The sequence below is a fragment of the Grus americana genome, chromosome 3 (genome assembly GCF_028858705.1).
Source record: "Grus americana isolate bGruAme1 chromosome 3, bGruAme1.mat, whole genome shotgun sequence".
Taxonomy (NCBI): domain Eukaryota; kingdom Metazoa; phylum Chordata; class Aves; order Gruiformes; family Gruidae; genus Grus; species Grus americana.
In genome coordinates, this window is record NC_072854.1 from 91,213,807 (window position 1) to 91,237,883 (window position 24,077).

The window sequence follows — 24,077 nt, forward strand, 5'->3', positions numbered from 1 at the left end:
TGCCGGGAATAAAAGAAGACAAGATGCTTTTTTTTTCTTATGAAGAGCTTTAGAGCTTGATTAACAAGTTTAGTACTATAATCATTATCAAAATAAAATGCTGGCTTCTGTATGTGATTACATTGCATTTATTTAATCCCTCAAAGTAAAGGTTCTGCTGGTGGCAGGACAGCTTGCTTCCATTCTATGTATGTATCTAAACTGCAGGTTCACAGCTGTTCCACCTTTCTGACAAAGTGCATGATGTCTTGTGCCAGAAGCTTTGGTTCCTCAAAGGCAGCAAAATGTCCTCCGTGTGGCATGTAGGTGTATGTGATGATGTTCTTGAAGACCTGCTTTGCCCAGGCACGTGGTGTATGTACTATCTCCTGAGGAAAAGCTGCAATCCCTGTGGGAACATGCACTCCAACCCTAGAAGACATTAGTTAACTGCATTTCTGAAAGAAGTCATGGGGAAAGTCTATAAAAACCTTCTGACATGGTAACTGCCACAGTCAGCTGGAGAAGTTTTACCACAACAACCCATTTTGTGGTCTATAGTCTGCTGAAGAGCTTCGCTTGTATTTGGATCTCCTTGAGTTTAAGAATGTTATACTCAAAGATGTGTAAAGTAGAGCCAACTTTGCACACAGTTCAATCTTGAAATGTTTCAGATTTTTAAGCTTACCTCGTTTTGTAGTTTTGTGATGTGTGGCAAGATGTCACACATCTTCATGAAAGTCAGAAATGAGCTAGCTCATATTTGCTTTAGAATTTATGGTACCAGTGTAACAAGTTACTCTGAAGAGGAAAGGTAAACTGGTTCAGTTTACAAAAAGAGACTCTGCTATTTGTATGATCAATCACTTGGAGAATTCTGCTCAGCAGCCTTTTCCTGGTCAGCCTCTCTTAGTCATAAAGCCAGCGGCTGTTAGAAGGTACTTGGTTTCAAGTGCTGCTCTCCAAATTAACTTCCCAAGTTTGTGCTTAACAGTTGTAGTTGTTAGTTTATCCACCAATAAGTCATATCTTTCCTAATTCAGTTTAAACTTCTCTCTTTAAAATGTTCATGGCTTTGTTTTTACTGAACTGAGCCACAGGTTACATTCGTTTGGTGAATAAGTATATAGACCTATAGTTTGAATACAAAGATGACTGAATATACTCGTCTTGGCCACAAGCTATCTTGTGTGAATTATAGGTTCAAAAGAAAAGTGGCCCTTAACTATATTTATCAAAATCAAATAAGAATTTTAGGGGGTTTTGAACTCGTTAAATTTCCTGTTGTAAATGATCAAAATGTTTATACAGGCAAATGTGGTTCAATCTCATTTGCAAATCTGTATTGCACCTGCCACTTCATTACCTGGCATCAGCAGTTAGACCAGGGTCCTTGGAGATGTTCTCCTTGTAGAATCGCATTGAGGACACGATGGAGGATGTCACCCAGTAAATCATCACATTGGTCAAAAGCTCATCAAGAGAGTATTTGCTGTTGAGAGAGAAAGATGAAGAAATTTCATTGGAAGCTGTTTCTCAATATGGTATATTGGGCTCACACCCTGAAGAACAGTTGTTACTTTTGTTCTCTGCTTGTTTTTAAGCAGCAAATCAATCAGCACCCATGTGCCCAGAGCAAAACTGCCTGGTGCTGAAGCAGTCCGCTCTAAGTTTAAACTACTACTTGTCATGTGTAATCTTTAATCCTTAAAATTCAGCTTTGACTGGCTCGTCTTTTGCCTATCTCCTCATTAGTTCTCATCACTCATTCTTTTAATGGGTCTTCTCAAGGAAGAGCATCTGTTTTTCTTACCTTTCCAAGCCTCCATCATCTTTGTCCAGAAATGATTTATCTGTCCAGGTAGAGAATTTCTCCAAAATATATGCAGCAAGCCCCACAGGGGAGTCATTCAGTCCGCAACCTAATTCAGGAGAAGAACAGGAGAGCTATTGCAGTTGCCTGGCTCTTTTGTAGTTGCCAGTACTTCAGTAGAAGTTAAACTGGACTTTCATGAATTCTTCAGTTTCCTATGAGAATTCAGTAGAGAGTCTGTATTTTACTAGCCCTGGTAGTACTTTATTGACAAATTTACCCCAGTGGAATTCCAGCTGTAACTGACAGCACTACAGACTCAGGTAATTCCTATATAAAAGAAGCTAGGAGCTAAAAAAGTCCTGTTGGCTTCTTGGTAACGTGCTGCAGAAGGAGCAAATTCAGATGTAAAGGGATTACACTCTGAAAAGAAATTTCTGGTAAACTGTTGGGGAGCACTGTCCTGCTTAGGATGGATAACCCAGACCCTGAGTGCTGTTCATCACTTTTTATCTAATTTAAGCAGTGGAGTGTTGTGTATCTGTTACCTGCTCCTGCCATTGGGGAATGCTAACAGGCATTATAAACACGGCAGATACACAGCATATTGTACCTGTGTTCTTACCTGTAAAACAGGGATAGGGATTACTTCAGCAGCGATAGAGGCTTGCCTTGGGAAAATTCTTGTACCATACCGTAGGCTGTAGTTTTACAGTATAGTCAGTATTGCCTACTCTCAAGTCTATTTTAGTGTGATTTTAGCACTGAGTAACTCTGTAGAAGATGCACAACATGGTCTCAATTTAGTAGTGGACAATGCTAATGCAAAGTAGGTTTGTGTGTTGACACAACAGTTTCCCTGCACTGGCAGGCCTAGAGTGATTTGCTACAGATCGAAGTCATGTAGATGCTTTGACCAGCAATGGTAGAGCAAGCTAAAACGTGCCAGCTAACATATGACCTGGCTGGAGATGAGTATTTTCTGGGCTGAAGGCTGCCTCTGAACCACTGTATTCAACATCCATGGATGAGATGCTCAGAAATACCAGACTTGTTTGCAGTCATTTAACCTGTACCACATCTTAGGTACCACAACCTGTGGTGAGTGAAAATACTTTAGCTTTGCTTTAAACCTGCCTAATGACAACTACACTGATAATGTAAGTATTTCTTGAGACTGAGTAGAGAATACACTTTTTCTCTCCTATTCATGTTCTACATTTCACAATCTTAGTGTGCTACAAAATCCCTGCTCTTCTTTTTCCAGGTTGAAGAGGCCTAAACTACGTACAGTGCTTGTACAAAAGCTGCTTGGTCACTTCAGTCTTCCTTTTTCCCCCTTCCTGTATTCTTCTGAGTCTAAAGTATATTTATGAAACAGGGTGAACAGGGGTGCAACAGATTTTGAATATAATGGATTTACTGTTTTATCTTAAATCTCTTTTTGCTTTCTTTAAGAGTTTGTAAGATTCTTTTAAACTCTGAGCTGGCTGACGTTTCAAAGCACTAATGATGACTCATGGATTCTCTCATACGGCACCAGCCAAACTAGAGCCCATTGTGATTTTCTTCCTTTACTTAAATTGCTTTGGACTTTGTTGACATCAGTTTTATTGGCCAGTTTAATCAACCAGTCACTTAAATGTTTTTGCAACTCTCTGCAGCTATCACTAGATTAAACCAAACCCTGGATAGCTATCAAATTTTCACTTAACCATTAACTTTTATCTGTAGAGAAATTAGGATCATGTTGAAATGTACAGGTGCCAGCACAGATTTTTGTGATACTCTCCGTCCCCTGGAAGTTGCTTGCTTATTCCATGAACTTAATCCTTTTCTTAGAGCAATTTAATTTCTTTAAGAACACTGGGGAGAGGAACCTCAACAAAACTTTTTTTGAAATGAAATATGTTCCATTACTGGATCCATAGCTCTTTGGTTCTGCTAGAGCTCTGATTTTTGAAGGATGATTTCCCTGTGATATTATCACCTGTAAATCAATTCTATTTAAAATAGTTCTGCTAGTTTTCTGATCAGAGACTAGACCTACTTGTCTTCATTTTTCTGGGGCTACCTTCACTGTTTGGCTCTTAAAAAAAACCCCCAAAAAACCCAAAAGACACACAAAAAAAAAAAACCCACCAAAAAAAAATCCCCAACCTGGTATCTTGTTTGTCTCCTTTTATTTGTTTGGTATTGTGATCAGTTCAAGGAACAGACTAGGCATTAGTTGATGTTTCAGTCTGAGTTTCTTCTTTTTCAGTGAATTGCCAGGATGGAGTGCTATTCATTCTACGGTCTTCACATCTGACACCAGTCTGAGACAGCTCCACTGTCCTTCCTGATGAGGGATTACTTCAATAAAGGAACACCCTGTAAACCTTGCTAGTGGGGACTGCTGCAAATAATTAATTTAACTTTTCTGAGATTGCCATATCTTTCTTCAGACTCCTTATCTACTGGCTCCATAACTATGTCAGGCTTCTGGCTTTTCAGGTGTTAGGGCTGTTGTCTACCTTTCTGCAAGACTCACATTGCACTTGCTTATGATATTTTTCTTGTTTTCACCCACATTTATTTCTAGAAGCTTCAGTTTCAGGATCCTGTGCTTTACTTTAAGAGACTTTTTGCAAAGGGGTTCTTTCCCCAAAAGAAGTGGCATGCCATTTAAAAGACCTTGAAAAGTGTTATTTGTAGTCTCCGTCTTTTTTTAAGCTGCTCTTTTTAACTTCCTTTTACACAGTTCTTGTCCCCATGCCATGCATTCAGTCACCAGAAGTCATTGCTTCTCAAATAAGGTTGGCTTTGTTAAACTGTAATTTTTTATATACCATAAACAGTTAGTACACAATGTCCATAGCAATATAGAGAAGGTTCATTACCTGCAGTGTCTGGTTTGGTGGCTTGGATGTGTAAGTATCCAGACTCTCGCAGAATATCATATATATTCTTCTGGATGAAAGGGTATGTACGTCGAACATCTTCCTTAGTGAGGCCTACGAGCCATGGCACATAAGCCCCAAGCATCACAGAAATCATCCTTCTCAAACCTTGTTTGCTGACAAAGATGAGATTCAGATGAAGCCCTTTCACAGATCTAAAATTAAGTTAATGAATAGAAGGTTAAATCAAGCAATTTTCTGTCTCCAAATTTTCTAGAAAATATGTCTGACTGGAGCTGTGATAGAAGCATTTCACTGAGCCAAATACATAAAGCCCTTCAGATTCATCATGATTGAAAAAAAATTTATGGGAGCTAGAAATGGCACAGCTTGTGCCATCTCCATCCAGCTGTGCCACTGGCATGATGTTAGGTTTAGGTACTCAGTTTCTGGATGCGGCATATCCATGCTGGTAGCTCTGGCTGTTGATCTTGTGTTGTTCTGTGCTGTAGGGAACAGGCTGTGTCGGGTATTTTCTGAAAAACGTGAGTAGATCACACGTGGCCACAGCACTCTGGATGCTGTGAAGCACAACTGCAATCGGGAACTGTGAGCTGCTCAGCCTGCGATCTAACTGCTTTAAGAGCTTTCCCAATTCATCTGTCCTCTGGCCTAAGCACGGCCGTGATGCCTGCTTTTTATTAAATGCTAAACAATGAGCTGTGATGCCATCTTCTAAGGAGGGTACTGTGTTTCTTTTCCGATCAGTCTCAACTCTGCATTTTAGATAAGAAAGTCTTATACTTTGTGGTACTATTCAGCTGCTGAAAGGCTGAACACCTTCCTTCCTTTTCACCTTGCTGATTTTAAATTTATCTCCTTCCTGATTGAGAATGATGATCTGTCTCCTTGAGGTCTCAAATAAAAATGCAGCAGAGTTTACTTCCAACAGCTAGTGAAAGAAAAGCCAAACAGCACTGAAATTTAGGAAGCATGAGAACTGTGCCAGTATCAATGCAGAGCATACAGAAGGGGATGAGAGGCATGGTAAACGGAAGGCAGGACCAGGACCATGGAGCCGGAAGATAGGGTAAGAACTGGAGGCAGCTTTTCCCTGATTCCCTTTGCTACTCACTGTGGCAGCATCTGGGCCATGTTTGTGGTAATACGAGATCCCCAGTCTCCTCCCTGTAGGTAGTATTCCTTGAAGCCCAATCTGTTCATCAGCTTATGAAATATCCGAGCAGTTGCTACGGTGTCAAATCCTGTAGGTAAAGAGAAACACAGGAGAACTGCTTGTCCTAGTGTTCATCCCCTGGCCAAAGATCGTGGCCTGACAGAGGCACGTGAGCATTCTGCTGTGTGAAGGCACAGCGTGCTACGCTGCTCTGCCTTGCTGCCTGGCAGTAAAGTGAACACAAGATGATAGAAATTCAGTGGAGAGTGGAGAAAGTGGAAAGCAAACCTGGCTTCCAGCTACCATTGCCTTCCACATCTCCACAGCCAGCCCCAGAGCCTCAGCGACGTGGGTGTTAGTGCAGAAACAAACATCTGCATTCACAAACTGCAGCGTCCAGGGGGCCTGGGGATGGCTGAGGTGTTAACTCCGAAAACCTTGCGATTCCAACAGAGCCTTTTTATTGCTTACCTTGCTGGTGCGGTGCCTCCGAGAAGCCGTAGCCTGGGATGGATGGGCAGATGACCTCAAACACCACGTCACCCTCATTCAGGCCGTGCCTGGCCGGCTCCGTGAGCAGAGGGATGATCTTGTAGAATTCATAGAAGGAGCCGGGCCAGCCATGGACCATCAGCAGAGGTTGAACAGCTTGACCGTGAGGGATGTAGGAGGGCTTCACATGGATAAAATGGATATCAATCCCTGCCACACATCCAAGACAGATAAATTAAAGCTCTGGTTCCATCACAATTTCTGCTCTGGACTCTGAAGAAGGAGGGTGGCGAAACTGTAGTTAGCATTCGTAGCAGAAGTTACACAATCAACCCATGGCAAGAAGATGCCTAACTGAAAGGGAATGCCTGGCATTGTACCTACATCTCTTCTTTTTCATACATACAGAAGTATTGATCCCACCCCCAGATACTGGGGTCACAGGAGATTGAGCATCCATCTCCTAAGAAACTGGTCTTACAGTATGTAAGTAGAGCTGCACTTAAATGACATGGCAGAACATGACAAATTTACAAAATACATGGGTGATAAAAAGAGAAACATGAAAAAGTAAGTGCAAGATAGAAGTTTAACCTGCACATCGCTTGCCTAAAGTCTGGCTAACCTCACCTGGCTAAACAGGATGGTGGTGGGGGAAATTCTAGCCTCAGAGTCTGGGTAAATTTTGCAATTTTCAAAGGTGACTTCAAGACAATAGCAGAAGGAAACTTCATCATTAATTAACACAGGTTCAGAGCCAGATGAAGCCCATCTTGAAGCAGTCCTAATCTTATTGCCACTGTATAATGGTCTTAATCTATAAAAGGTTATTAATAATATAGTCTCTGCTAGTGATATTTCACTCATATCACTAAGCTGTTACGCATACTGTTGTCTTAAATATTGTAACCCCTTAAATCCCCTCCTCTGTGCATTTCCCAGCAAGACCTGCTGAAGCCACAGAGACCCCCTCACCTTCAATGGTGGTTCGGAAGTGGGGATATTTGTTCAGGACTTCCACTTGCTTGCGCCAGTTGAATTGGTTCTTCCAGTAGGCTACCACCTTCTGCAGGTAGCTGGAGTTGAAGCCATAGTGGAAAGCGGCCCCTTCCAGTGGTGGTGCATAGCGGGCCCGCTCCAGGCGGTACTGCAGGTCCTGCAGAGGGGAGCCCTTCTTGCAAGGCTGGCCAGCTGCCCGTGCGTGCCCTGTACCAGGGTGGGCATGGACGGGCTCTCCTGGCTCTGCCGGCTTTTGTACTGCTGTCTGGGACACCATGAGCCCTCCTGAAGCAGTGGCATACTCTGCATGACCCCGTGAATCGTTTATATGGGGAATATATTTTTCTACTGGTTACCAATTCCTCTAGGGCCCCCTGGAGTACCAGGTACTACGCTTGCCTTGCTGCTAATTCACTTTAGGGTTTTTGGCACTAGGAGTTTGCTGGCACCACCAGCTGGGAGAAGAATAAGTTGTTCAGCCTGAGCTGCTGATTGCTAGTTGGCCAGGTAATTAGGGACAGGCATGTAGGGACAGAGTCACACATGCTGAGACACAGTCAAGACCCTATCCCTCTTCACCCTTCCAGCCCTTCCCCCTGTGGAATCCCTCAATCCTGCCCCACCAGTGCCACTGCTGTCCCAATGCCCTCCCACCCCACTCTACCATCCACAGACCCACTGTCAAAGTCTGCTGCTCAAAGTGTGGCCTTTCTGCAGGAGCAGCCCCAGGTTGCATGGAGAGTCTGTGGTCTCAGAAAGTCCTTATGGAACATTGCAATGAATCTGAGCTCAAATCCTGTTTGTAAAGGGTGGTGAGCCAGAACAATGTGAGGTAGCTGCACTGGTGTATATAAGTGCACTGCTGCCACCCCCAAGACATCACCTCAAAGCAGTAAGGTTGGTGATGGACTGACTGGCTCCTTGCAGCTTTCTGCCCCTCCCTACGTGCCAGCCACCGGTACCTCGATTTCTTTGTCAGACGTTTCAATCTTGAAGGGACGGATACTTTCATCTTCTTTCCCTTTTAGGGGTCTTTCACCTGAGCCCCACCATCCATCGCCCATTTCAATAGTCTTGATCTTGTGTCTAGACCTCAGCCAGTAAACCAGCATCCCTCCAACCCCCAGGGTGGCCACAGGGACCAGGACTGCATTCTTCTGAGAATATTCAAAAGACCTGGGGAGGCATAAAATTGTGTTCAACAACAGAAGTGTCAAGGGACTATGCTGAGGCTTGTATTCACATTGGCTGGGCCTGAGCAGTAACAAATGCCTACAAATCCCACGGAGTCAACAGGGGCTGGGGGTTTCTGTTATTTTTGAAGATCACAGGCAAGATTTGTGGCAGGGTTACATCTACCAGTGCTTCTTAGGGACCTCAAGTCCTTGCTGCTCAGGACTTGCTGATCACAAGGCTTCCTTGGCCCTCTCCTTGTGAACTGGAGTACTCTGGGGGGCAGTGGTCAACAGGCCAGTCTATTTTAAGGCAGGTACTGGAGTGAATGGAACAGTAGCAGCTGGACTCCTCCAGAAATAAAAATTGCACGTACAGAATGGGCTGAGGAGCAGGAGCAGAGACAAGGGTCTTCAGCTGCTGGAGAGAGCTGCATGTGCTGGACATGCCCCTCTTGGCAGTGCTTCATACATAGCTTCCCTACAGATTCAATCATCTTTTAGGGCAACACTGGCCTTCTACCATAGCTCTCCACAGGTAGGGGTCTCTGTCTGTCTGTCTGTCTGGTCCCCCTGTTTCTGTCCTAGACAGCAAAGTTTCAGACTTTCTTGAAGTGTGGGAGCTAAGTCACCAGAGTTAGTTTTAACAGACAGGCAACGTGTTTCGAAACTGTTCAAACTCTTGAGCAATCAGTCTCAAATGTAATGTACATTCCTGTCCCTCTGACCTGTGCTTCAAGCTCTCCAGCTTCCCTTGGGGGTTAATAGAGGTGTCTGGGGCTATTGCAGGGGGCTGCAAAGGGGACTGTTAATGAAGATTTTGTTGCTGTCGTCATATAGGGTAGAGAAGGGAGGGGACTATGCTGTTCCCCAACCAGGGTGCTAATAAAAAGTGGAGGCCTCCGCACAGAGCAGCTATTTCACTTACCTGATCCGGGACAAGATGCTCTCCCTACAAAAGGAAAAAAAAAAAAAGATGATGATCCTTATAGGCTACTAGTGTTGTGTGAATGGTACCAACCCTTGGGGATGGTGCAAAAGATGTCACCTGCCAGCATCAGTTACTGCCCAGCCATAGGATCACAAGCTGTTTAGCCACCCAGCAACATCTGCCATTATTTTTCCTACTTTTTGGATGGGACAGAAAGAGAGGGGCTCAGACCACTGCCTCTGCACAGAGAGACAGTATTTCTGGGTGGTGTTTTAGCTAGATAGTTTGTTGCCATAATATTCCCTCCTTCAGCACAATTTAGATAAAATGCATTAAACAAATGGGTAGGTGTCCTTGTGGTGGTTCATCCCACGAGCGGCTGTGTTACTTCAGCCAAGAAAATAGTTTATTTTGACTGCTGTAGCGATAGGTGTGCAGCCTTGGCAGGGCACTTCCAAGCTCAAAGGTTATTCTGCTGCCAGCCACATAGTGTGCATCGTGCTGTGGGGCTGGGGAGAGGAGAGGCTTGTGGGACCTTTCCCTGTTCAGAGTTCAATGAGCTGCTATACCTTTGCTGCTTCTAACTACTCCTGACTGGATACCAAGCTTTTAGTTCTCATCTGCCTGGAGGACAATGAAAAGATCCTCCTTGTTTCCCTCTCAGCCTGGTAGATTCTCTTGCAGGAAAAGCAGAGTCTAAAATCTAGCAAAATTAGAAGTGACAAGAGAAAGTCTTGTTACTTTGCCTTGTGGAAGGCAGGTAGATCAGGGAGCCGTTTGGTGTTATAATCATGATGCCCTGAGACAAAAAAAAAAAGACAAAAAAAAAAGGACTTGAAACTCCATGGAAAACCATGTCCGCTGGCTGTTTTTTTTTTAACCTAGTATTGTTTCCCTCTGCTGCTTGTAATGCAGAACCCAGTGGCTGTACTGGAGACCCCAACAGTCCCCAAGGCAATTTGGTAACGTTCTCTGAGACAGCCTATGTGTGATTTTTGAGGAGGTATCTCCTTAAACTGCTCCCAGAGAAGGAAGAACAGGGCTCTTAAGAGCAAACAGTGTCAGCCTCCACCTCCCTGGAGGCTGAGCAGCTTATGCAACAATTACTAATATCCTCCTGCAGTTACATCCTGCAGTTTAGCGAGTCAGAGGCATGCAACCAGTTATCGTGGCAATAGCACAAGCTCGGCACTGCTAACAAAGCACGTACGTCCCAGAAGCAGCTCCCTGAGCGACACAAAACAAGGCTCAGTCTAACAAAACCTCCTCTCTACTCATGCTCAGGAGAACTCAGCCACATGCTCCCACCCTCCGATGGCCTGGTGACCCTGCAGGGGCTTTCTCCCACCCCAACCCTGGGGCCCCCTGTTCAGAGTCCTTCCTCCCCGTGCCAAGGAGATCTCACCAGGCGTTTGGAAGGCACTCCTGCCACATGTCTGGTCCTCCTCCCCTGGCCGCTGCTCCAAGCAAAGTAACCCAGGTGTCTCCTCTGCTGGCTTTCTCTTCGGCAGTGACGCTCTTTTGGTGACAATGCAAGCTACATCACCCATTAGTGCCACCTATTGCCTAAGCGTGCAGTTGCAAATTAAGTTCAACAGGCAAATGGGAAGTCTTGCATGGGGAGGGAATAGCCCTGTGCACCAGCACAGGCTGGATGCCAAATGCATAGAAAGCAACTCTGGAGACACTGTCCTGAGGTCCTCAGCTGAGCCTGAGTCAACACGGTGACCTTGCAGCAAAATCCAGCTGCATACGGGGCTATATAGGAAGCATGTTAGCCAGAAGGCTGTGAAGTGATCCTTCGCTCTCTTCAGCACTTGTGAGACCACATCTGGAGTGCAATGTCTGGTTCTGGCTTTGCTGGTAGAGGAAAGACTGGAGTGAGCCCACCCTTGCTGGGGTAGGGCCACCGAGCTGCCAGGGGACTGGAGCACGTGGAGTACGAGGAGACACAGAGAGACCTTGGCTTGTTCAGCCTGGAGAAGAGAAGGCAAAGGATGGGATTTTATTGTTGTCTACAGCTATCTAGTGGAGAGCATAGGAAAAATGCTCCCAGACTCATCTTGGAGGAGCAACGGTTGAAGGACAAAAGGCAATGGATGCAAATTGCAACAAGGGAAATTCTGGTTAGATATGAAGGAAATTAGTTCACCATGGAGGTATTCAGACACTGGGACAGGGGCCCAGAGGGGCTGTGGGATCTCCATCCTTGGAGGCATTCAAAATTTGATGGAAACAAGGCACTGAGCAACCTGACCTACCTGGACCTGCTCTGAGCAGGTGAGAAGGTGGGAAGCGCTGACATCCATTTGTCCCTTCCAACCTCTGTATGATGTGGCTCTATTTCATGTGCACCTGTGATTTGCAGCAGCCAAAACAAATCAAAAAGGAAAAGTTAAGTTTTATTTTCCACAGAAATCAATGCTTTGTTTTAGCTCAGGGAACTAGATTTCATTTCCCTCATGGTCAGTAAAATCTTACTGGATGAAGGCTTCTCCTTCCTAAATTGTCACACAGTGTCCTTGCTGTGCTTCACTCCAGGAATAGCTACATTTTATTGTCAGAGGAAATGATTCCTATCTTCATGCAATGGTCAAAGTGAAGTACCATCACAAGTGAGATTTGTGTTGATTAGGTCTCATACTGCTGTGAGTTCATATGTAGCCACTGCACCATCAAAAAGAGCCATCAGGAAGAAAAGCTTGTAAATGCGTCATTTGGTCGAAGCTCAATTTATTGCTCCACTGTAGCTATTTCTGGGATTACTTTGCTTTACGGTTCTATTTCCCAAACAAAACCAGCTCTCTTGAGGTCTCTTGGAAGATGGTATCCCTGATTGCAGAGGGACTATAGTCAGAAGGCTAGAAAATTATTAGCAACAAGAGGAAATAATTACAACCCATGGGGAAGGTAGCTGAGAACCCTTGTAAGGTGCCAGGCTGTGATGTCTCCGGGAGACAAAAGAGACCTTGGGAACATTCTGTTTCTTATCTAGCACTGGGAAAAAGCACAAAAAGCTGGTGGAGAAAGGTCTGGCTTAAACATCTGAGAGTGAAATTATCTATAGCAGGTATGTGGAAAAAGAGCCAACAGAGCTAGTTAAAGCTGCAGGGAAAAGACACAAGTTGCTGTTCTCTGTCTAAAAGATTTGGGAGAATTAGAACAGCTTTTGCTTAAGATATAAGGGGACACACCAAGGTCATTAAGACCCTGGTGCTAAAAAGGCAACAAAGCCCCACTGATAAATCTGAAAGAGCTGAGATGCCAGGATTCCATCTACTGAAATGCAGGGTATGTGCAGGAGTTTTGTCTGAATGCTGGTGGGCAGAGATCAAAGGGTCCCACAGGAAATACCGCCCCGGGATGCTGCAGCAGCTCGTCTGTGGAAAACAAGGGTTTTTTCCCTCTCTCTTACAACCTCTAGTGGCCAAAATGCACAAATCCAGGCAGAAACTGCTTGCTGGAGTCAAGAAGGCTGCCTCCCGCGAGATTTGGATGCATGTCCCATAAATGGAAAGGGGAATCCCACAGGAAAGGACCTACAAAAGTGTCCCAGAGCATCTCCCTGCACTGGGGCAGGATCCCTTATCCTTAATGACAGACGTCTTAGCAAACCCGTCTTTAAAAAGCCTCCTCGGAGCACTATTGGAAACTTTTCTGCTTCTGTCGCAGTGTTGTGATTTTGCTCGTTCAGCTGCTATTCTGGCACAGGGGAAAATACAACTTGCTATACTGTATTTCACTATTGCATCTCTGTCTAAACTTCCAGTTGCTGCCATCCTGCAGTCCCTTTGCAACTGGCATAATTTTATAAAGGGATTTCATACGTTTCCATTGCACAAATCACATACTAAGAGAGCTTGTTTCCTATCTTTTTCTCTTGCTTTTGTCACTGATCTGCAGGATCACCCCTGCAGAAACGACAGCAAATGCGCACATGGAAATGTTACTGTAATGCATTTTTTTTCAGCTGGTTTAGCAGCTGGATACAAGCAGGAGGAGCCAAACACAACAGAACCTGCCAGGTCTCCCAGGCCCATTCACTAATGCTGGTGTAGTGTGATCTGCTGCTGGAGGAAGCACCCAAAGGCCAAGCAGCAGTTCTGCAAATACTGGGTGCCCTCTAGTGGGAAAGAGGAGATCACAGGACACGCAATATCACTCCCCCCCCCGCCCCATTTTGGGCTTTTCTTCTATTTGGGCCTTTCTGTTTTCCTTATTGCCAGGTGCATATAATCATAATCCAAGCCTCATAAATACCATTAATACCGAAACCTAAGACACAGGGAGGAAAGCTGGTGACTTCTGGTTATGAAATGAGCTAATGAACAGGGGTAAGAGTGGAGCGCAAAAGCTTTGAACACAGCTCTTTTATAGCTAGAGATGCTGTGGCAACTTGGAAATTATTATTCTGACCTTTAGAGCCATTGCAAGGCCCTCACTGGGATTTATGGCCCTGGCTGTAATGCGCTGCCCTTCATCTTACAGCATGAAGGCTTTGCTGCATAATTTTCCTTTTTGCACAAAATCAGGTTCACTATCTTAAGAATATTACTAGACAGAAAATGGTGCTCAGTAACAGGGGATCTTTATGAATATGGCCTCCCGACTTATAGCAGGGACCAGCTCTCTCCTTTTTTTCTGGTTAGTGGCCACTACTGGTGAGCTGCTGGCGGGTGATGTTGCAGGACAGGGCAATATCTGGAAGCTTCAGATCTCCCTTGTGCTCCTCCATGCTTCCACAACCCTAGTTGCCCCATGGTATCACTCTGTCTTTGAACTTCACCTTCTTCCTTTGCTTTTAAGGAAGGTCCTTAAGTCTAATGAGGCTTTCCTTTGCTCCCACAGGCGAAAGATATGGAATGCTGTATTTCCCTGCATGACTTCTGAAGGGGAATGGTCCTCGTGGTGCAACAGGTCCAAGCGAGGACTGTCCATGCCTACATAAGTCTTCTCAATTGGTATTGTATGAAAAAAGCTCTGCCCAGAAATAGGATTGCATGGGAAAAATCGGAGAGCTTACCATGTGCGGCTGTATCCTGGGAGTTAAGGACCAGCCCCAAGCACATCACCCTACCTGCAATAGACAAGCAAAGTTTTCACCTTCCCAGTGAGGTCTCAGGACATCCAGGTGGTTGGTGGGAGATTTGTTTTGCACCAAAGTCTACTCCAGCCCTGAATGGCAGGCTCTGTGCTCAGCCTCAGTGACCACATCCCTGGAGGAAACGTTGAGCTCCTAAGCACTTCCAATCTGTTAATTCCTGAATCTTATTAACAAGAGCCAGCTCAAACATCTGAGAGCAGATTGCAGCAACACATTGCTCCTGCCTCCACCAGCAGCCTCCACCACGAGGCCTCTGTGCTGCTCCATCGTATCTTATATAAAACTGAGATTGCAGGAGCGATGAACAACTTGGGAGGGCCAGGGACAATCTCTCCCATCCACTCCTCCCCCTTCACAAATGCTCCTTTCTTGCCTAGAAAGTCCATCACCATTTCTGCAAGTACCTTCCCCCCAACACCTTCTCTTTAGTCCTCTGCTCTGCACTGTACCTTGAATAAAAAAGTTAGTGTTTTCCCAGCTGGAAGTGGCCCCTTCTCTTCCTCCCTTATTCTCAGGAGACCTCACAAACGTTTCACTGCTACCTCCAGCAAGGGTTGGCCCCTTCTGTTGCTAATTAGGGAGCTAAGAGGTTCCCCCAGGCACTTCCCAGTGAAACCCATTAAATGAATGGCAGGCAGCATCTCTGGGGGTGGGGAGCAAAGTTACACAACGGCTGCTTGGAAACGGGCAGTTTGTTATGAGTGCTGGTTTTAGAGACTCAGCAGCATTAAAAACAAAAGCAACTTTCAAGTCCAAAACAGTGTATTTAGGTCACTGATACCCCGGGGATAATCTTGGGGATACTGGTGATGGGAGGCAGGCAGCAGGCGCTGGGAGCTTGTGCTTGGATGGGCAAAACAGGATGGTTCCTGCATGTGCACCGGGCCACGCACTGAAAGCCGAGGTGTACAGGTCCTTTCTGTGCTCTGGGGTAGGATAGGGGTCCTGCTATGCTGTGCACTGGGAGCGTTAATCCTGGAGCCTAATGTGAGACAGAGCCCTCTTGGGTTCAGACACGTTGCTGGTGAGTGCGGTGGAGGCTTGTGGGCTTGGCTCAGCTAACCCAGGTGCCCAGCAGCCTAGACATGAGGAATTATTTCCTCTACAGAAGGAAACTCCATACAATCAGTACAGACACAACTGTAAACCCTGGTCAGTTATGCCACCTTTGTTGTCTTACAGTCTTAGGAGTGGGTTGTGTATCTCCTGCAACCGTTGCTCTAAGCCATGTAAAATTATCATCTTGCAAAGAAAGCAAGAATCATTTGAAAAAAAAGGATGCAACTGACCAAAGGCACTTGAGGGACGGACTAGTCTTAAGATCTGTAGGACAACATAGATATAAATATCTTATGAAAAAGAATATCCTGGGTGATTTGTCATTACTGTAGTGACAGAAGCATTTGTCGCAGAAACAAAGGCCTTATCTTCAACAAAGGGTTGCAGACTAATCAATATGTGCAGGGGGTCTATACTCAATAATTTATTTAGTTTAACAAAAAAAATCTAAAAAAAGCAATTTTGTATTTGGCTGAGGCAAAAAGAAATGGCAGAGAATGATCCCCATCCTTCTCAATAACAATGACTGCTGCTGAGGATCCTGTAATAGTAACTATTATCGCAGGCCAGATGCCAAGTTCCTTTTCTCCATCCTTATCTTGGCAGCCTCCTGGTCTTGCTTTTGGTGGGCATTGTGCTCAGCAGCTGCAAGGGGTAGGTGCATTGCGGGAGAGGGGCAGGTAGTCTCTGTCCCATTGCTCTGCAATAGCTCTGCATAGCCAACTTCCCGAAACTAGTCCCTACAAAGAAGGGCTCGAGAGGGAAAAGGAGAGCCCAAATCTAGGCATGGGTTTTGCAGAGACATCAGCTGAGCATGAGGTACCTGCAGAGCTCTTACGATCGGTACGGGAGGCAGCCCAGGGGCTGCTGGAGCGTGAGAGTTCCCCAGTGCAGGCCTGAAGAAACACGCAGGAGGAGATCTGTTTTTTTGAGAAGTCAGTCTCATGATGTGTTCGGTTCACTGGAAATTTTGGAAAGTTTTCTGCTCTGATCCTGTGCGTTATTTCCTCTCTTTTTGGGAACTGTGCTAGCTATTTGGAAATATATCTGTGGCCTCCTTTCTGGATAATTATTTATTCTCTCTATGGTTTTGCCTACTGTCCATTATTAGTTGTTATGCCTACATTGTATAACAACAACAACAACAGTAATATGAAGAAACTCTTCAGGTCCAGAGGCATTAATAAAATGAAGACTGAATCAGCTAAACTTCTAACATAAGGATATGATTTTCTTTTTTCATTAAAAACAGCTAGGCTGGAAAACCAGGGATGTTTGAGTATAATGTAATAACAGCACTGCAGACATCTCATCTAAAGAAAATAGCAGTATGGACCTTGAGCCTTATATGAGGACCCACAAATACAGCTGGAAAAATAATTAGTATTGTATTTTAAGATATTGGTCTGAATATGGCAAACAAGACTCTATCAACAAGTCTGTAAATATAATTTTTTTCTCTCCTCCAGCTTTTCAGCATTCTTGAAAAGACTTATCTAAGCAAAATCCCAGCATACGTAACTGACTGGCCCTTCCCAAAGGTACAAGGATAAAAGCCCTTTGCAAGTGGCTATTAAGAAAACTTGGCAACAACAGCTCGTACGATGAATCCTTGCCAAAGATTAATAAGCAGTTCCACAAGCAGTGGAACTAATGAAGTCTCATTTCCTACACGTATTTGCAAAACAGAGCTACTGTTTGCAAATACAAAGAATTTGTATTCTGCAAGTATAAACACAAAAACTTTCTAACTGAATTATTCTAAGACTTTGTTTTCTCTAGGTATGTTTATAAAATTCCCCCTGCACTTCCCAAAGCAATCAGTTTTCATGAAACATGTAGAAACACCTTTCAGAACTATTTTTGAAATCTCTGCTTGCCGAAGTTGTTGAAATCAGCAAACAGAACAAAAAGTTACTGGGAGGACCCACCTACAGACACACCAAGTGATTGTTAGAAGCATTGGTTCTGCAGGAAGCAAGGCACTAAAGTGAAATTGTGAAAGAAAACATAGAAGAAAACACTCATTTCTTAGCAGTGTTGCATTGACAGGAGTTGCAAGGCATCCCCCATGATCAGTGCTGAGATGTACAGTAGCCAAGAACAATCCAGTCCAGCTCCTTTGGTTTCAGTGGCAAAATCTTCAGTGCTGTTAGTGAGACCACAGCTTACTTTTGCACCACATCCAGAAGACAAAGTGTTCAGTGAGGTGGCCAGATCTATGTAAGATACAGAGTAATTAGGAAAAACTTCAAAAGCCCTAGTAAAGGCTGCTCCTTTTAAACACAACACATGTCCTGGCATTTGCATTCGATGGGAGCAGGCATGAACCAAAAGTTAGGTAAGTGGGACAAAGTGATGGCAGATGGAGCTCTCCGTATGCCAGTATAAGTTAAGTGAAGCTGGAAAAAAATATTTCACTTACCAATATTTAAATGAAAAAAATCTGAATTAGACCTGATCTCAGGGAAAAGCTCTGGGCACCTCTGCGGACAGCACAGTGTTGAGAGAGGAAGCTCAATGCAGAGCAAAGCAAAACCAAAATAAGATGTCATGCATTAAATAGGTCAGGAACATATATATTACCATAAAAATTCATAAATAAATCAGCTGTGTATCTCCACCTTGAAATCAGTGTTAGGTGTGAGTACTTCTGTAAAAAAGAGGCAGAGGGGAATAGAAAAGGCAGAAAATAAGCCAGCACCATAATCACTGGGACAGTGGGACAGTGGAGGTTGTGATGGGAGAAGGGAATGAGTGTGCAGGACAGCTTAGCTTTGTAAAGAGTTGACTTAGAGGAGAAATAAGCACAATGGATGTCTAGTTTGACCTTTAATAAAGACTCTTGTCACTTTCTGAGCACCTTCCATGACTTTATATGAATTATAACTTAGGAGTTACAGAACACCTGGTGTAATAAAATAAATCTAATTTTATGTCACATATAATTTTCAGACAAAAAGAATTGCTGAAAAATGTGACCAAGACATGTAGCTGTAGTAATAAAATTGGTATTAATAAAGTTGCTGATGGTGAAAGTCTGTCAGTTCTTGTGCCTCTTGTCTTAGGATTCCCACTCAGGTTTGTGTGGCTCGCTAAAGCTGAGATTCTCCCTGCGGCTCTCTAAGCACAGCAGCATCCACATGGGGAGATACATTTAAAATGCAGAGAGCTAGAGCTGAGGATGAACAGCCAGAAAAAGCCAGTGTAATCCTGGTTTCTGTCCCAAAGGCATCACTTAAGAGAGCACAGAGTTATCCTTTCTACAGCTCCCATGCAGTTACAAATCTCTGTCCTGAAGATACGGGAGGGTTTTTTTTAAAGCTGCATCTTCTCTCTGGAGTAACCACCTGAGGGCATCATCACACACATAATGGGACACGCAGGGCTCCTGTGCCTGGAATATTGCGCTTGCTTCCAGGAACCGCATTACCAGAAAAATCGTGACAAACGAGAGGCAGCTCAAAGAACAGCAACAAAGATGATTAGGAGGCTGGAGCGACTATGCAGAAAAACATTACAAAAGCAAAATCTAGTTTGCCTAAGGGATGATTGATTAGGAGCAGGATCCTGGCCTCCAAATATTTGAAGAGTGAAGAGAAATTATTCAGCATAATGAAGGAAGATAGAACTATAAGTAATTGGTAGAAATGAGGCAAGGAAAATGTGCCTCATCTTTCTGTTGTATTTTTCCTACCTGTGAGATACTGGGCTGTGAATTGGAATCATATTCTGATTCTCTAATAAAGATCAAAGCTCTATCAGGGTAAGCATAGTACGGGCCAGGAATAGAGATCTTGGTCAAGAAGAGCAGCTCATAGTCTACCTGACAGTCAGGAGATGACTAATGGGTAAAGTACATGAGTGTTGTGGGGGCAGGAAGATAGGGATACCATGAAGTAAGAAATTCTTTGAAAATGAGAAGTCACTCCTCCAAGAAAAGGGCCAGAAATCTCGGGAAATCCAAGCTGTTCTCCCCCATCCACAACTTTCAAAATATATATGGTCCCAAGAGGTATCTTTTTTCTTTGCCAGCCTATGCCATAGTTTTTGGGGTGCTCTAGAACAATACTGATTTCAAGCCAGGGCTGCTTCTCCATCTTCCACTGCCTTTCCAAAGATGCAGGCACTTGGGCCCTTGGTCAGGCATGACAGTGGTTGGAGGCAGCCCATGGGACATGGCACCATTTGCCCTGATTCTGGAGAATTATTTTCTTAGTGGGAAGGGTAGGCATGCTGCTCTGTGCAAACACTGAGCTTGTTCCTAGAACAAGGAGTGGAAGGGAGTGCTGAATTTATTATATTGATGTGAAGTGCCACCTACATGTGCAGACAGGTCTGGAGAGGGGACACAGAAGTCCTGCCTGCCCTGCAGTCCAGGTTTGGCTTCCCCACTGCATGGATTTGACTACTGCAGCACAACTTTGGCAGAGCCTCATGACAACGGGCGATGAGGTGTTCGTCATGCTGATGAACCAGTAATGAGCCGTGGGCTGGGAGGGTTGTGCCAGAGAGACCCAAGGGGACTGAGAACTTGGCACCGTGCAGTGTGGACACCACTGAGCGCCTCTAACGGCCCACAGAATGGCCGTGACAGAAGAGGGACAGGCAGCCCTCCCCACCTGCCTGACAATGTGGGAGAGAGGTACAAGAAGTCTTCCAGTAAGGGACCAAGGAGGATAGGACAGGGTGAGCTGGATGCACTGGGCAAGCTAGCAGAGCTGTGGTGCTGCAAGCCCTGGTGCTGCCCGAGCCTCTTCAGGACAAAGAGCGGATTTAGCAACCTGGGAACGTACATAGTTGGCAGGATCACGCTGTGCCGGTGCTGAAGGCAGAGCTAAGCTGCAGAGCTAAAGCTGTGGCACTCGGGAGTAGGTTAGCATCCATCCTCTGCTCAGGAAGGGAAAAGCTTACTCGGTGCTCGCGGTGGGGGGCGGTGAGGGGGGGACGACAGATCTCTGAGTGCCCCTGTAAGCACAACACAAGAAAATGGTGCTAAGGTGGGGGCATAGCCCGTCATTTGGTAAGAGCTGCCAGCCTGCCCAGGTTAGCAGTGCTCGATAAAGCAAGCGTTACAAACCAGGACAGTACAGGGGTGGCATCTCCTGTCTGCTCGTCTAAGCCCAGTCTGCACTTCTGCCGTATCCAGCTCCCTTATGGCACTGAGTGGGTATTTTTGTGCAGGTCTTGGAGTTACTAACCCTCATCAACCCAGCTCTCCTTCCATTCTCTCAGTATCCATTGCTAGTAAGGTCTGAGAGGCACTGGTATAGCTGAGAACCATCTCTTTCCCCACTTTTCCCTCTGCCAGCTGTCAATCATCCACCTGGCACCCAACTTCAAACCTCCTCGTACCAAGCTCTCCCTTTCTTCCCTTTCTGTCCCTCCATCCACCTCCTTTAGACACTGATGGGGCCACACCAGCCCTTGGAACATGGCAGCATGAAAATCAGCTCTTTGCACAGAGGTCCCTGCAACAACAGAAAGCTATCCAGCATTTTCATACGTGCCTGGCCCCTAGGCGGAAGTGGAGCGGGCTCAGCTAATCCTGAAGGGAAATGATTAGCAGCTGTAGACTTGCATCTTAGTGGCACAGGATTTGGGATTCATTTTCTTAAAAGGTGCAGAGCCAAAAGCTTCAGGGTGATCTGGGGCCACTGGAGAGCCCTGGAAAAGGAGTGATTCTGGACCTGTCCAATGTGTGGAGTGCTCCATTACACCAGGACTTTGCAGAAGGATCCGCAAGATGTTCCTTATTTAAAATGCAATTGGAGAAGGGAATGCTGCACAGGCAGACTCATCTAGCTCCAAGTAATTGGGATGTCAACAGCAGTGAAGCTGCAGCAGCATGGTCTAACAAGCTTGCTCAAGCCCCTGACTAGACTTGACTGGCCTTCCTGGAAGTCTGTCTTGCTGTTACTTCATCCTTGTTAGAGTTTATACACAGTTGCTACGCTGCAATTAAACACTGATGCTGTGGTAGGAATGCCTTAAGTGTGACGGAGCCTGAAAATTTGAGAGGCAGACCAAGCTCTAGAAACTAAACTGACTCCAAACAGAAAGCAATAAAAGACAGCAACCCCTCCTTCCTTTCCGAGATGCCCTATTTAAGAAATAAAATCCTAATTCTTCTAACAGTCCTGTTATAGGACTGAACTGTACCAATGATGGAAGGTCTTTAAAAAAAATTAAAATCATAGAGTCACAGAATGGTTTGGGTTGGAAGGGACCTTAAAGATCATCTAGTTCCAACCCCCCCTGCCACGGGCAGGGACACCCTCCACTAGACCAGGTTGCCCAAAGCCCCATCCGACCTGGCCATGAACACTTCCAAGGAGGGGGAATCCACAGCTTCTCTGGGCAACCTGTTCCAGTGCCTCACCACCCTCATTGTGAAGGATTTCTTCCTAATATCTAATCTAAATATACCCTCTTTCAGTTTAAAACCATTACCCCTTGTCCTATCACTCCATGCCCTTGTAAACAGTTCCACTCTAGCTTTCTTGTAGGCACCTTTAGATACTAGAAGGCTGCTATAAGGTCTCCTTGGATCTATTGTCTCCTCTCAGAGGGCTTATTTTCCAACATGGCTAACCAGATCGCTTTCCTACAGTCTGCAGCAATATTTTTTTCCCTGAGATCAAGGAGTCAACACTCAAATACATCAATGTATCTCAGACTCTGGAGGCAGACTAATGCACTGTCTCCACTAGAGTGTTATCCCCACAGCCCACTGTTTTCAGGTTTCTGTTAAAGATTAATAATCAAACAGCAAACAGCTTTTGTTTTGACTCTAATACTGATTCAAGCCTGAATCTCTGTTTAAGCAAAAGCAAACCAAGTGAGTGTTCATTTGTTTTGAGAACCACTGGTTCCCAGGAAAGAGGACAAATTTATTTTTCTGTCTTCTGGATAGTTGGTGTGGGCAGCTCTATGCCCAGAGGGCTTTCATGCCTCCATGGCACAGCAGCTGGGACCCGGAGCACGTAAGCCCGTAACACAGGTTCCTATTCTGAAAACTTGGAAGAATTGTTAGAAAAAAAAAAAGGCAAAGTGATTTTCCAATAGAGGGCACTAACCCATGGCTTTTCTGGCAACCTAAAGCCCTATCTGTTCTTTACCAGCCTCCTCTGCAGGTTCCCAAACCGGGTATCTCTGAGTCAAGGATGAGAAGAGGAAAGAAGGGGACCAGTACTGAAGCACATATTGTTCCATGTTGGTTTCTAATATCTCCTACCCTTAGGTTCCACTGTTGCAAAGCAACATACAAAGGGTATCTGGCAATGCATTCAAGTACCTGACCTATGCAGTGACATGAAGAGGGAGATACAAACTGTTCTGTTTCGGAAGACATGCCAGAGGTCCCCCTAGCTGGAGGGGAAGTCATGGCTAGGAGACTTGTTTTTCCTGGCAGTTCCTTCCTGCCTTTGTAGGGTCCATGCCCATAGGCTGTTTTCCTGGGAGAAGCAGTCAGAGGGGTTCATTTGATTTCATCACATCCTGTTTTCACTGGCTTCTGGAAAATAAAACTGTTGTGAGCGTGAAACTAAAACAAAGGGTTGAGCCCGTGAACAGTGACCCGTGGAACAGCAATAGCTTCCATAGCTATATGTTGTCCCCAGCCATGACAGCCCCTCCCTGCTGCACAGACCCTGAGGGAGGAGGTGCGAGAAAGTCCAGCATCCTACCCCTAGAAGAGAGATGGGGACAGGAAAAGGTGTCAGAATATCTGCTGGTGCATCACCAACAGGTCACAGCCATTGCTGGCTCCTGCCTCTCAGATGCGTGAGCAGGGCAGCAGCTCGGCTTTCCAGGTGTTTTCTTGCTCTTTTACTTTAGCTGCAGGGTGCCATTACCCCACCCTTTCCCCTTCTGACTTCAAGACGAGGAGAACGTATCCCCCAAATCAGACACACACTGGCCAGCAAGAAATGATGTTGGTCTGGGAAATCTGGAAGCCAGCAGCCCCCTCTGCTTAGGGCCTCATGCTTTATTTATCCTCCCTTGCTCTGAGTTTTGGGAATATAGATCCAGCCAGCTTTGTCTTACAGCTGGACATGGAGAAGGGTCATTTCACAATCCTTTGGACCTGCTGTGGGTTTGCTGGCCTCCAATATTTGTCCCATTGCGTATTCCTGACATCCCTTTTCTAGCTGAATTGCTCTTCCATGCACGATACTGCTCCCATTACTGCTCCTGACTGCAGCGTGTTGTCATGCAGAAGCTGGTGCTTCACTACATCAGCTAAGTTCAGTCCCGTGCACGTTCCTCTTGCTGGTGATTTCCTGGATGGCAAACATTTGCATGGATCTTGGCCCTCATGTTTCAAAAGGCTCAGAGGTGGAAGGCAATTAATATTATCCTCCTGTGCTTTTTGACCTGCAGGAGTTGCAGGGACACCACTAAACACCAAGGCAGAAGGAAGTTATCTGGAGTTTCATACATTGTTTGGAGAGAAAAGTACCTCCC

The 24,077-nt window shown here is 45.3% G+C and overlaps 1 protein-coding gene across 1 annotated transcript; it reads right to left on the bottom strand.

The window, feature by feature from the left end:
* Positions 1–112: 112 nt before the first annotated feature.
* On the bottom strand, positions 113–10,986 carry LOC129204160 (epoxide hydrolase 1-like). The gene is made up of 10 exons (XM_054819581.1): positions 10,851–10,986; positions 9,443–9,466; positions 8,305–8,518; positions 7,319–7,499; positions 6,323–6,553; positions 5,810–5,939; positions 4,675–4,889; positions 1,793–1,901; positions 1,346–1,471; positions 113–411 (listed from the first exon to the last, which is right to left on the bottom strand). The coding sequence occupies exons 1-10, from the start codon at positions 10,877–10,879 to the stop codon at positions 210–212; spliced, it is 1,461 nt and encodes a 486-aa protein (XP_054675556.1). The 5' UTR covers positions 10,880–10,986; the 3' UTR covers positions 113–209.
* Positions 10,987–24,077: the final 13,091 nt, after the last annotated feature.

Bases quoted from the DNA above. Each gene is read 5' to 3' on its own strand.
- LOC129204160 (XM_054819581.1), bottom strand. From the start codon at position 10,879: ATGTGGCAGGAGTGCCTTCCAAACGCCTG. The intron at 7,500-8,304 runs GTACCGGTGGCT...TCCCCTCTGCAG, and splicing joins CGTCTGACAAAGAAATCGAG to GACCTGCAGTACCGCCTGGA. The intron at 1,902-4,674 runs GTAATGAACCTT...CTCCTGAATTAG, and splicing joins CACCAAACCAGACACTGCAG to GTTGCGGACTGAATGACTCC.